Raw genomic sequence first — 13203 nt, 5'->3', positions numbered from 1 at the left:
TAGTACGCAGTCAGATGCACATACAAATATTAATGAGTGCCAATTAAGATCAATTATTGGTTGTTGGTACCCAATTATTGATGTCACTGAGCTCATTAAGCAATTAATTTGCATGTGCATCTTGGGCACATGTACATATTTGGGCACCATAGATAGAATTCCGAGGCATGTGCATTGTTTGGCACACTTAGGCATGTCCATTTACACCTGTCATTGCCAGATGCACTGATCACAACCTATGCATGCATCTATTATGGCATCCAGATGCTGTTGGAATTAGTGTTCAGTGCATAGCATCAAGATACATACACTGTAGTGCCCAGTTATAGATGTCCCCAGACTGTGAAAAAGCACACAAAAAGTCTGTTTAAAACAAAGACCAAACAAATTGTTTTTTTTTGATCATGCGGTATACCTACTGCCTACATAGCTGCAAAGTGTGTGGCCACAATATATCCATACTCTTAAATTTTCAGTGAAAATACACATAAACTTTCACTTAGAAATTTGCCTCTGGAAAAGTGCCCCTAACCCCCTAACCCTATGAATCCTCCTTCACACTTACCCAACACAAATACACTCTGTCCTTTCACTCCCCCCAACCATCCCCTTCCCTCTCATCCTAAATGTATTTGCTTCCCCCTCCCCCACCACCCCCTTGGCCTCGCTAGATCTCTCTCCCATTTCCCAAACAGTCAAAGCTCCCCAAATAATTGTACAGCCCACCCTCCCAGACACATTCCTACAGACACAACTACACTCTTCCCATAGATAAAAATATATCTATCACATCTGTTATACACATATATACCCCACTTCTACAACTGAACAGCTAGCCTACTTTATCCCACACACAGAGATGTTAGAGTCTGCACTTTCAAACTTGTTCTGCCTTGCTGTGCTTTAACAGATTTGCAGCAATATTGATACACAACCAAAAACAAAAGAGGGGGTGAACCTGCAATTTTGATTACATAAACTGGTAAGTAACTTGGAATGCCATTCATGTTCATAAAATACATCAAAAATAATTATTTACCTGTTAATGTTTTACAGATATAAAGTAGGGTATATACTGGTCCTTTCAAGTCTCACTGCTTTTCAAGACTGCTTGTATCTGCTGATGTCACAATGCCAGCCCCTCCCATTCACACCATGAACTGGACTCTCTGAGCTTACTGTGATCAATATAAATATTGAAACAAATGGAGAATCCTCGCTTAAGAAGGCCCAATTTAAGACTTATTTCTTCTCTAGGGCATTTTCCTCATCTATTCTGGTGCCCTGAATAGAATCATAAGATATTTTAATTGCCTCACTGTGGTTTAAGTGTAATCCCACCCCCTTTTCACCCTGTCCTCTGTGTTCTTTTCACGCCCTCCCCCCACCCCATATTGTCTCAGTGGCTTTCTTACCTTATACTTAATTTTATTTTCTTTGTAAACCACTTAGCAATTTGCGGTATATTAAATAAATGTGAAATGTGGAGACTACAGATTTCTTCAATGTGTTAAATGCTGTCCAAGGTTTCGCAAACAAAATGTGACTTTGAAACGGCCTCTGCCTCTTTTCCCATCAGGGCTTATATAGAATCAGTTGGTTAAGTACTGCAAACATTCTGTGTGTTCTAAAAATGGGAGCGTATAGTCCTCATACTCTGGTATAGGAATGATGTTTATTATATATCTGCACTTGGCCCTTCGGCTATATGGTAAGCTGTGTTGTAGAAAATCAGTAGCGTCATATTGTTTATCGTTTATTGTTTTAACATACTACCTACTTTGTGCACGAATTGAAGCAGTTTACATTGCCAAACATTTACAGGAAATAGAAAGGAATGTCATATTGTATGATAGGAAAGAGATAAACACACAAAAGGCTCACACTCCAACAATATAATTCCTAAACCTTGCTCAATCATACCAAATAGGCAGGAGCATAAAAAATCCAGTCAAACAATCCTAACACACTAATTATTCTTGTCACAGGAATAGCCATAAGCAAGTAATCAAGACTAAGGCTGCCATACTCAGGCCTCAAGAGAAATGGTAAAAAAATAAATAAATAAAATAAAGAGTTTTTAACCCACAGCGAAAAGGTTGATAGAAGGTCTCCAGTCGAAGGTACTGTTGAAGTGAGCAGATGCAAGATAAAATAAGGCACTAGCCTTCGTAGACTCCCACCTTGGCCTTGTGGGATTGGGAATCACCAATCTATTGTCTCTCAAGGATCGCAAGTACGAGCTGATGTGTATAGAATTATTAGAAACGACAAATATGCGGGAGTGTTATTGTGAATAACTTTGTGCATCAAATAACTTATCTATGTTATTTGAATGTTCTAATAAATGCATATTAGATGTTTCATTAGTGTTATGCTGACACTGCATTATACTGTAACTCACTCTACGCCGGTTGCAAAGAGCAAATACTTAAAAAACTCCAAATGGCCCAGAACACGGCATCCAGACTAATATTCGGCTCATCAAAATACGAAAGCGCGAAACCCCTACGAGAAAAACTACACTGGCTTCCACTAAAAGAACGCATCACATTCAAACTCTGCACCCTAGTCCATAAAATAATCCATGGTAACGCCCCAGCCTATATGTCAGACCTAATAGAATTACCACCCAGGAACGCAAAAAAAATCTTCTCACACTTTCCTTAATCTTCATCCTCCCATCCGCCCTTTCTGTCTTGCCTCACCCCATGCCTGGAACAAACTCCCTGAGCCCATACGCCGTGCCCCCTCTCTACCCATCTTCAAATCAATGCTCAAAGCCCACCTCTTCAATGTCGCCTTCGGCACCTAATCACTACACCTCTTCTCAGGAAATCTTAACTACCCCAACTTGACATTTCGTCCTTTAGATTGTAAGCTCTTCTGAGCAGGGACCGTCCTTAATAGTTAATTTGTACAGCGCTGCGTAACCCTAGTAGCGCTCTAGAAATGTTAAGTAGTAGTAGTAGTAGTAGTAAATTGATGCATGCATCTACCTTTTCCTATACGAGCACGCAGCTCTGGAATGCGTTGCCACGGAACCTGAAAATGACTTATGAACTGACCAATTTCCGAAAACTACTGAAAACCTCTCTCTTTGACAAGATATATCACAAAGATCAACTTGTGTAACTGTACAATCTTTAAAACTTCCAGAATTGTCTTATAATGTCTGCTGCTTTAACACTATTATGTATTTCACCACCATGTAACACATAACCCTCTGTAAACCAAATGTATATTCTCTTCTATTTCCAGTATCCATGATGAATTGTAAGCCACATTGAGCCTGCAAAGAGGTGGGATAATGTGGGATACAAATGCAATAAATAAAATAAATAAATAAAATAAATATCTCGTGTTGTTAAAAGTGTATTTTTTGATACTGTTTCAAGCAGTATCAAAATATACAATATACAAAATTAAAATATACAATACAATAAACACTTTAGCAATAGGTAGCCCTATTGTTAGGTTTTAATTTCCTGTTCTCAAGTTTACCTTATTTATTGAATTGCCTTCCAATATTTAAAACCATTTAACTGGCCAGGAATGGCTTCTGGACATTTAAATGGCATTTAACTGGCTATCCGGAAATATTCAGCAAGAGAAAGCCAGTTATCTCCCATTGAATATTGCCAGTTAGTGCTTAGCGGATAACCGGTTATATCACGCGATTATAACTGGCTATCTACAGATATTCAACGCATTGCCGGCAGCCAAATTAGACTTCCGAAATAGCAGGCTTATCTTTGGCCAATTTAAATTTAACCGGCCAGTGCTGAATATCGACTTGACCGGTTATGTTTAAACCAGTCAAAAATAAGCCGGACATTCAACGTTGGTCACTGGAAATGTCCCGGCATTGAATATCCGGGCTGAGCGCCAACCATGGGAGTCAGCCAGGCTAACTCCTGTGGTCTGAATATGGGCTTCTTTATGTTTATATTTGGTCATTTTCCCTACTATTATGCAGTTAACAAAATTGAAGGTTTTATGTTAAACTGTACCTGCTGTACACCACCTTGAGTGAATCTCTTCATAAAGGCAGTTAATAAATTCCAATCAATAAATAAATATACATGGTAACATAGTAGATGACGGCAGAAAAAGACCTGCACGGTCCACCCAGTCTGCCTAACAAGACAACTCATGTGTGCTACTTTTTGTGTATACCCTACTTTGATTTGTACCTATGCTCTTCACAAACTAACCCATCTGAAGATACTGCCTCTGACTTTATTCCTTTAAGCTACCGGTGCTGTCAAAGCTTGATACTGAAAAAGAAAAACAGCTGCTTCAGGCTAGTAGGCTAAATAGACCTTTAGTCTGATCCAGTAGGGCAACTCTTATATTCTTTTGTTCTTCTTGTTCAGCAGAATCTTTTGTAAAATACTCAAGAAATGAAAATCCCCAACCTGGAAGGCCCATTTCTTGTACAGAGACATTATGCAGAATGGGGCTTCAGGTATCTCACGCTTATGTTTACTAAGGTGTGCTATAGGAAATTAGCATGGTTAACGCACGTTAATGGTTAACACGCGTTAAACGCTAATGCGCCCATAGAAATGTATAGGCGCGTTAGCGTTTAACACGCCTTAACTTTAAAGGTGCATTAAAAACACTAAGCACCTTAGTACACATACCCCTTAGTTTTATGATGTAGCATAATTTTTTATATTGTACGTAACAATATCACACAAATGAATCATAATGTTTCAAAATGAAGACCTCTGTCAGTTACCTTGATATACAGTGGACAGTGCAGTACACATCCCCCAGATGAGATAACGTAAACTGCTCACAGATGTAGAAGTGATCTCTACCAAATAGCAGAACTCCTTCTGATATTATGTGTCCCTCTATGGTAACGACAGAGCATTTTAAGGTGATCTACAAGAAAGAGATGATAAATAACATTACTGCTGCTAATTGTTATATATTAATTTATAAGCCCATTCAGAAGAAAAACAGATTATTGGAGACCTATTTTGAACATAGTCATTTCCATTTTTCCACATGGGAAAAATTATTTTCCCACTGGCATAGCTCAAGGAACTGGGATTTTGTTATTATTTATTTATTAGATTTGGTGTACCGTTCTTCATACCATGGAACTAGAACAGTTTACAAGGCTGCTGAATAATCAAAGTCAACAAGAGAAAATATAAATGAAAGTATGTCTACACCAAATCCTCAGAGCCAATCACACGTCAGGGAAAGCTAAAGTACAAATTTTATTTATTTATTTGAAGTGTTTTGGTACATCACCATTTGCAAATAACATTATAGCGATTTACAGAACCATAAAAAAGTTAACAGATACATTTTAATCCCTCTAATATGTCACAAGATTTAATTCGGTGGTATTGAAAACTACAGAGATGGTACCAAGATTTTTTTTTAAATGCTGAATATTAGTATGATAACACTAATCACGTTAATGCAAAATATAATATACTTTTTTTCCTATCATTTTCCAGTACAAAAAAGGCTCAGAGTAAAAAAGACAATATACAGGGGAAGGGGGATTACCTTTTTTGGGGAGGGGGAGGTGCATTTAATATAATGCCTTTCTGTGATACAACCAAAGTAGTTTATAAATTTTATACAAGTACTATTCTTTGTCTTTTGTGGGCTCACAATCTTAGGGCCCTGTTTACTAAGCCGTGCTAGAGGCACGTTAGTGCTTTTAGTGAATGCTATTAGCGCGCACTAACTGTGTAGGTGCCCACAATATTCTTATGGGCGCCTGCACAGTGTGCGCTAATTTTAAGCATGCACTAAAAACGCTAGTGCACCTTAGTAAACAGAGCCCTAAGTTTTGTATCTGGGGCAATGAAGGGTTAAGGGACTTCCCAGAGTCACAAGTTGTTGTCCTAACCACTAGGCTACTCCTACACTCCACTCCACTCCACTCCACTCCACTTTAGAAGCCTTATTCATCATTTCCACATAGATATTCCAGCATGTACACATGAAGTGACATGAATGTGCAAATGGCAAATTTTAGAAATAGCTGAATTTGCACATGGATGTTCATAATACATAGAAATTGCAAGGAGGCGTGTTGGGTCCTGGCTTGGTCATGGCATGGGTGGGTCAAAAATCTACATGTGTGTATTATTCCCCATTTCCCTGGCACGTATAGGTTATTTTCAAAGCTCATTTCAGCCTGTTCTTTAGAGGAGGAATTAAGGGAGTTATCCTCTTAAGACCCTGTCATTTATTTCCCCCTCCAAATTGACGATAAAGATTGTTGCCTCTATATTTAATTAGTAGTACTCACACATATAGGTTTGCAAAATGGCTTTCATACACATTAATTGAGAAATATCACCTTACTGATGTAGAGGTTGGCAGCTAAATATGTAAGTTGCCCTGTTTCCTCCACTGATTTTTCCCATGTGTATATTTATAAAATGGCTGCTCCCACTTCATGTACTGGCTAACATACGTGCCTTCCTGCGAGCATTTTAGAAAAAGCACTATGGGGGCAGATCTTTTCTGAAAAGAACTGGGAACATTCTGATATGGACATCTCAATTTTATCTCTACATTCTGGGGTGAATTCTATATATGGCACCAAATTAAAGTGTTATTACATAAGCCGTGCTAAAAGTTAGGCGTGGTTTACAGAATAGCGCTTGTGCCCGGGAATAGTGCCTAACTTTGGGCACAGCCATTTGCACCAACTGAAACTTGGTGCAAATATATGTGCTTAAATTAGGCACATATCCCCCCCCCCTTATTCTATAACAATGTGCATGAATGCTAGGAGCACCCCCAATTCCACCCATGACTCTCCCATTTCTGTGACCCCCTTTTTTACTCTTGTAAAATTTAGGAATGGATCCTATATCTAAATTTACACACTTAAATCCCAATTGAATCTAATTAGTACCAATAACTGCCAATTTGTGCTAATTAGCTCGTTATTCAATGAAATTATGCATGCAAATTAGGCACGTGCCCAAATTTGCACGCACAATTTTTGGTGACTTTTATAGAATTAGGGGGGGGGGGGCTATGTAAAACCAGAGTGGAGCAGTGGTCTAATGGTTAGAGTAGTGGACTGAAAAAAGGGGAGCCCAGTTCAAATCCTACTGTAGCTCTTTGTGATCTTGAGGAAGTTACTTAGCTGTCCATTGCTTCAGGAACAGAGTGTGAGCTCTCCAGGAACAGAAATAACCTACTGTACCTGAATGTACATCACTTCAATAGCTTTCAGGCTTGCAAGCAGTTCATAAGAAAGTAAAATGGGGCTCAGAAAATGTAAAAAAAAAAAAAAGATAGAAAAAACCCCTTTAAATTACAATTTTTCTCTCAGCCAGGTAAGAAAAAGTCCTATTTAAAGTTTATGGTTTTCAATATATACGAAGTTACATTAAGGATTTGAACAACTAAATGTCAAAATTAAAAGTACAGTAACTGGGGAACTTCAGTGCTTATCATTGAAGGCATTCCTTGCATTTTCCCCTGCACATTAATGCACAGAAAATTTCATTACTGTACATTAACTGCATGGGAGACCACACATTGCAGTTAACTTGCAATTTGAAATGGTATTAACTTCTTCCCATTACTTCCCATTAACAGTTACAATGTGATAACCTCTATATTAACTATAATACACAGCCCCCCACTTCCACGTCCCCTTCCACCTAAGTTGGGTTATCACCCAGTATCTGTTAAAGCACTGCACTGTCAGCACATGCCTCTGCTATTAGAACACAAAACACCACATTAAACAGCTAACATAGCTTAGGGTCCTTCTGTTAAAGGGCTTTAAGCACTTAATGCATAGTTAACGCAGGGAAACAGGCTACTGCATGACCACGTTAAGGGGTTTTGCCTGTTACCGTGCATTAAACTAATTGTTACCTAATTTTTTTTAAATTTCTCTGTCAGTGTTAAGGGGCCCTTTTACTACGCGGCATGAGGGCCTATAAAGATAAGTGTTTGCTGCTTCATGATTAACTTATGTGAGATAAAACACTACACATAATATAAAGTACATAAGTTATGCCACACTGGGAAAAGACCAAGGGTCCATCGAGCCCAGCATCCTGTCCACGACAGCGGCCAATCCAGGCCAAGGGCACCTGGCAAGCTTCCCAAACGTACAAACATTCTATACATGTTATTCCTGGAATTGTGGATTTTTCCCAAGTCCATTTAGTAGCGGTTTATGGACTTGTCCTTTAGGAAACCGTCTAACCCCTTTTTAAACTCTGCTAAGCTAACCACCTTCACCACGTTCTCCGGCAACGAATTCCAGAGTTTAATTACGCGTTGGGTGAAGAAAACTTTTCTCCGATTTGTTTTAAATTTACTACACTGTAGTTTCATCGCATGCCCCCTAGTCCTAGTATTTTTGAAAAGCGTGAACAGACGCTTCACATCCACCTGTTCCACTCCACTCATTATTTTATATACCTCTATCATGTTTCCTCTCAGCCGTCTCTTCTCCAAGCTGAAAAGCCCTAGCCTCCTTCGTCTTTCTTCATAAGGAAGTCATCCCATCCCTGCTATCATTTTAGTCACCCTTCGCTGCACCTTTTCCAATTCCACTATATCTTTCTTGAGATGTGGCGACAAGAATTGAACACAATACTCAAGGTGCGGTCGCACCATGGAGCGATATAATGGCATTATAACATCCTCACACCTGTTTTCCATACCTTTCCTAATAATACCCAACATTCTATTCGCTTTCCGAGCCGCAGCAGCACACTGAGCAGAAGGTTTCAGTGTATTATCGACGACGACACCCAGATCCCTTTCTTGGTCTGTAACTCCTAACGTGGAACCTTGCATGACGTAGCTATAATTCAGGTTCTTTTTTCCCACATGCATCATCTTGCACTTGCTCACATTAAACGTCACCTGCCATCTAGCCACCCAGTCTCCCAGTCTCGTAAGGTCCTTCTGTAATTTTTCACAATCCTGTCGCGAGTTAATGACTTTGAATAACTTTGTGTCATCAGCAAATTTAATTACCTTGCTAAATCATTTATAAATATATTAAAAAGCAGCGGTCCTAGCACAGACTCCTGAGGAAACCCACTAACTACCCTTCTCCATTGTGAATACTGCCCATTTAACCCCACTCTCTGTTTCCTATCCTTCAACCAGTTTTTAATCCACAATAGGACTTTTCCTCCTATCCCATGACCCTCCAATTTCCTCTGTAGCCTTTCATGAGGTACCTTGTCAAACGCCTTTTGAAAATCCAGATATACAATATCAACCGGCTCCCCTTTGTCCACATGTTTGTTTACTCCTTCAAAGAATCTAAGTAAATTGGTCAGGCAAGATTACCTCGCTAGTTACATAAGTAATGCCACACTGGGAAAAGACTTAATTGGAATTAGGAAGGAGGTTTTTTTTAAGCCGATGAAGATCTCACCCCCTACAATCAAAATAAAAAACGTTTTCTTGATTGGAGGCTTTTTCCTCCATTATTACATGTAAATCATTGCCACAATACTGGGTAACCACTCGTGGAGGATTAAATAACATTAATATCTAATAGTGTGGCTGAGTCCTTTTGATAAGTAAGAGGTTACTTACTCATCATTTAAACTTTTAAACTTACGCACAGAGCATTTTCAAAGCCACAAAGACAGCTCCTTAGTTTACAACCAATAAATCTGAGACTACATTACATGCTTCTATGTCCCAGCTCACCTTAGCCATTACAAGCTCTCTCAGTGCTCCTTACTTGGAAGTTACCTGTCTCAATTATTCTGTAAAGATAGTACAATCCCGTTGGACTAGGGACAGTATGAGGCACCTGGGTGCTGACATAAGTCTGCAATTAACATTCTGGATATTAAAGAAACCTTCCTTCTTTTTTTTCCAAACAAAACTGTTCTGCGATAAAATGAGTTTGGTAATTATTAGAATAATTAATCAGTGATGCAAAGGTGACATCGAATAATAGAATAATTACTTTGAAAAGCGCTTGCCTACAGCAATATACAGAGAGTGACTTTGCTCACCTATGCAAGAACAGAATAAATATGGCCACGAGGTTTGAAGTAATAGGTATCATCTAACCACATAAGCAAAACAAAACTCCCATTTCCTACTGCACTCAAACAAGCTAATTTTCCAACCTGGGGCATTCCCTCACCGCTAAGTTAGGTAGGTGCTTTGGACTGCAAAACTGTCTATGTTGTTATAACTAGGGACATGAAAATATCAGCTTGATATATATTTTTATCAGTTTTCTCATAAGCTCTAAAAATTTGAAACCATTATGCCAATTACAAATCCTGTTTTACAAAATGATACATAAATTTCAATGATAAAAAAAGAAAAGTATAATTGGATTTAGAGACCTGTTTACTGAGCTGCACATAAACAGTACAGGTTGAGCGTGCAAATATTACTGTGGGATTTTCTAAGCCGCAGTGCCTGTGTAGCACTGGTTTGTAAATCTTGTTATATTTCTCCTGTGCTAGGAACGTAGTTATCAATGTGGGTTACCATTAAGACGTGTTATTTTATCACTAACTCGTGCTGTTTTAGCACAGATCCCATTTTAGGCAGAGACTTACCCCCCAATATTCAGCTCTATTTAACTGGCCAGGAATGGCTCCTAGCCAGTTAAATAGCACTTAACCAGCAATCCGCAAATATTCAGCGTTATCTCATGTCGAATTTTCGCGGTCAGTGCATAGTGGATAACTGGTTGCATCATGTGATATTACTGGCTATCTGCAAATATTCAGCAAATCACCAGCTAAGTTTGGCAGCCAATTTTGGCCGCTCAAATAGGAGGCCTATGTTTGGCCGCTATAAATTTAACTGGCCAACACTGAATATTGGCTGGGCTGGTTAGGTCTAAGCCAGCCAAAAATAAACCGGATATTTAATGTTGGTCACTGGAAACAGCCCGGCATTGACTATCTGGCTCATCACCAACCACGGGAGTTAGCCGGGCTGCCCCCCAATGGTCTGAATATCAGCCCCCTAATTACTAATAACTGGACCTAACAGCATACTAAAACATTTTAAAGGCAACCCACATTGATAACTTCCCGCCTTTGCTGTTGATGAGAACTTTGGGCCTGATTTATTTATTTTAAAGTGGCTTGCTGTTAAAAATTGTAAAAGTCCCTTTCCTTGTGTAAGTAATTACTGGGAGTACAGTGGTAACTGTTCATTCCCCTACCCATGCATATTAATGTTTATTTTACATGAAAAAGGAGAATATGATACACGAGTATTTTAAAACAGCACACAAAACAAAAGAGACATTCAAGGTACAGTCTTCTGAAGTAAAGCTATCAATATTCAGCATGGTTTTAGCAGGCAGGAGACACTCCTGCCTACTTAAACCACTTCTAAGCAGATCAGCTGTCGATATTATGCAGCACATAACCAGACAGTACTGCTGAATATCAGCTTTGACTTGCCCCAGCACAATTTGGGCAGTGCCAACACAGTCCAGGAATGGAATCAAGCAGAACCGGAAGTTGAGGGCACTGGTGCATCCTTAACTGAGCAGATAGGACCACTTAAAATGCAAGACTCTACATATTTACAGAATACCATACCTCAGTTACATGCAGAACATGGGCAAACCCTTACCAAATACAGAATAGCAGACCACATGTTAGAGAGAGAAACATGCAGACAAAATCTAAACTGGAAATCTCAAGAAACCAGACTCTGCAAGCAATCCACAACCAGGGAAATAGAAGTAGAAATGAATTTTCTTCTGTACTGTGCAAAATACAAAGATATCAGAGATGAACCTATTCCAAAACTGACATACTCTAACTGCTAAACTACCTTTGTTTGGATATTTTCCTAAACACAGTGGCGTAGGAAGGGGGGGCGGTGGGACGGTCTGCCCCGGGTGCACGCCGCTGGGGGGTGTCGGCACCTCGCTGGTTCCTTGGTCTCTGTGCCCCGGGGCAAAGAGAGCAGGGAACCAGCGAGGTGCCGACACCCCCCAGCGGCGTGCACTCGGCGGATTGGCTCTCCCGCCCGCCCCTCACCGCCTTCCAGGTATGTTCTCGGGGGGGGGGGGGGGTTGCGCTCCGGAGGGGGGGTGCGCAGCGGCGACCCGCCCCGGGGGTCAGCTGCCCTCGCGACGCCACTGCCTAAACATGTTGGTCAAACTCTTTTTAAGCTTTCCCCTTATTATTCTATTTCTTCTTTCTCCTGCTGTTTTCACTTTCTTCCATACATCTTCTTTATAAGCCTCTTATTTGGAGTACTGTGTGCAGTTCAGGATCTAAAAGGGATGGAGTTGGCTGAGAGGACAGCTACTGTAATGGTCAGTGGTCTTCCTCATAAAGCAGAGGTTCTTAACCAGCAGTGCCCACACCCTCAAACATTGCAGGAAGATAAGAGAGAAGCCTTTGGTCTTATTTACCATCCCTTTCCTAATTATTCCTAGCATCCTGTTTGCTTTTTTGGCCACCGGCACACATTGAGCAGAAGATTTCAGTGTATTGTCCACCACGACACCTAGAACTTTTTCTTGGGTGCTGACCTCAAAGGTACCTAGCACCAGGCAACTATGATTTTTGTCTATATTAAATTTCACCTGCAATTTGGATGCCCAGTCTTCCAGTTTCCTAACGTCTTCCAGAAATTTTTCATAGTCCACATGTGTTTGTGTTTTGACAACTCTGAATAGTCTTATGTCTGCAAATTGAATGGGCTTTGTCGGCATTACCACACCAGAAGCTGCTAGTGTGGCTTGATAAAAGAAGCCCCAAGAATACTATAATGCCTTTGTATAGCTCCATAGTATGACCTCACCTTGAGTATTGCATTCAGTTCTGATCGCTGCATCTCAAAAAAGATATAGTGCAATTAGAAAAGGTTCAAAGAAGAACAACCAAAATGATAAAGGGATGGAACTCCTCTCATACGAGGAAGGGCTAAAGAAATTAGGGCACCATGGAAAAGAGGTGGCTGAAGCTCGAGATATCATTGAGGCCTACAAAATCCTGAGTGGAGTAGAAGTGAATAAATGTTTACTCTTTCAAAAAGTACACAGGAAGTTACATGGAAATACTTTTAAAACAAATAGGAGGAACTATTTTTTTTACTCAACGAATAGTTAAGCTCTGTAGCTCATTGCTGGAGGATGTGGTAACAGCAGTTAGAGGTATGGACAATTTCCTGGAGGAAAAGTCCATAGTCTGCTATTGAGACAGACATGGAGAA

At 39.9% G+C, this 13203-nt stretch overlaps 1 protein-coding gene across 1 annotated transcript in view; it reads right to left on the bottom strand.

Annotated features, from left to right (window-relative positions):
• The window catches only part of WDFY4 (WDFY family member 4), a 593767-nt gene that overhangs the window by 204052 nt on the left and 376512 nt on the right, over window positions 1-13203 (bottom strand). The window contains exon 45 of the mRNA XM_030203170.1: window positions 4748-4896. Coding sequence (XP_030059030.1) covers window positions 4748-4896 — 149 coding nt within the window. The remainder of the gene's footprint in view (window positions 1-4747; window positions 4897-13203) is intronic.

This window comes from Microcaecilia unicolor, chromosome 5 (genome assembly GCF_901765095.1).
Source record: "Microcaecilia unicolor chromosome 5, aMicUni1.1, whole genome shotgun sequence".
In the NCBI taxonomy this organism is placed as follows: domain Eukaryota; kingdom Metazoa; phylum Chordata; class Amphibia; order Gymnophiona; family Siphonopidae; genus Microcaecilia; species Microcaecilia unicolor.
The sequence above is the reverse complement of the archived record's forward strand: the minus strand, read 5'-3'. Positions and strand labels throughout refer to the sequence as shown.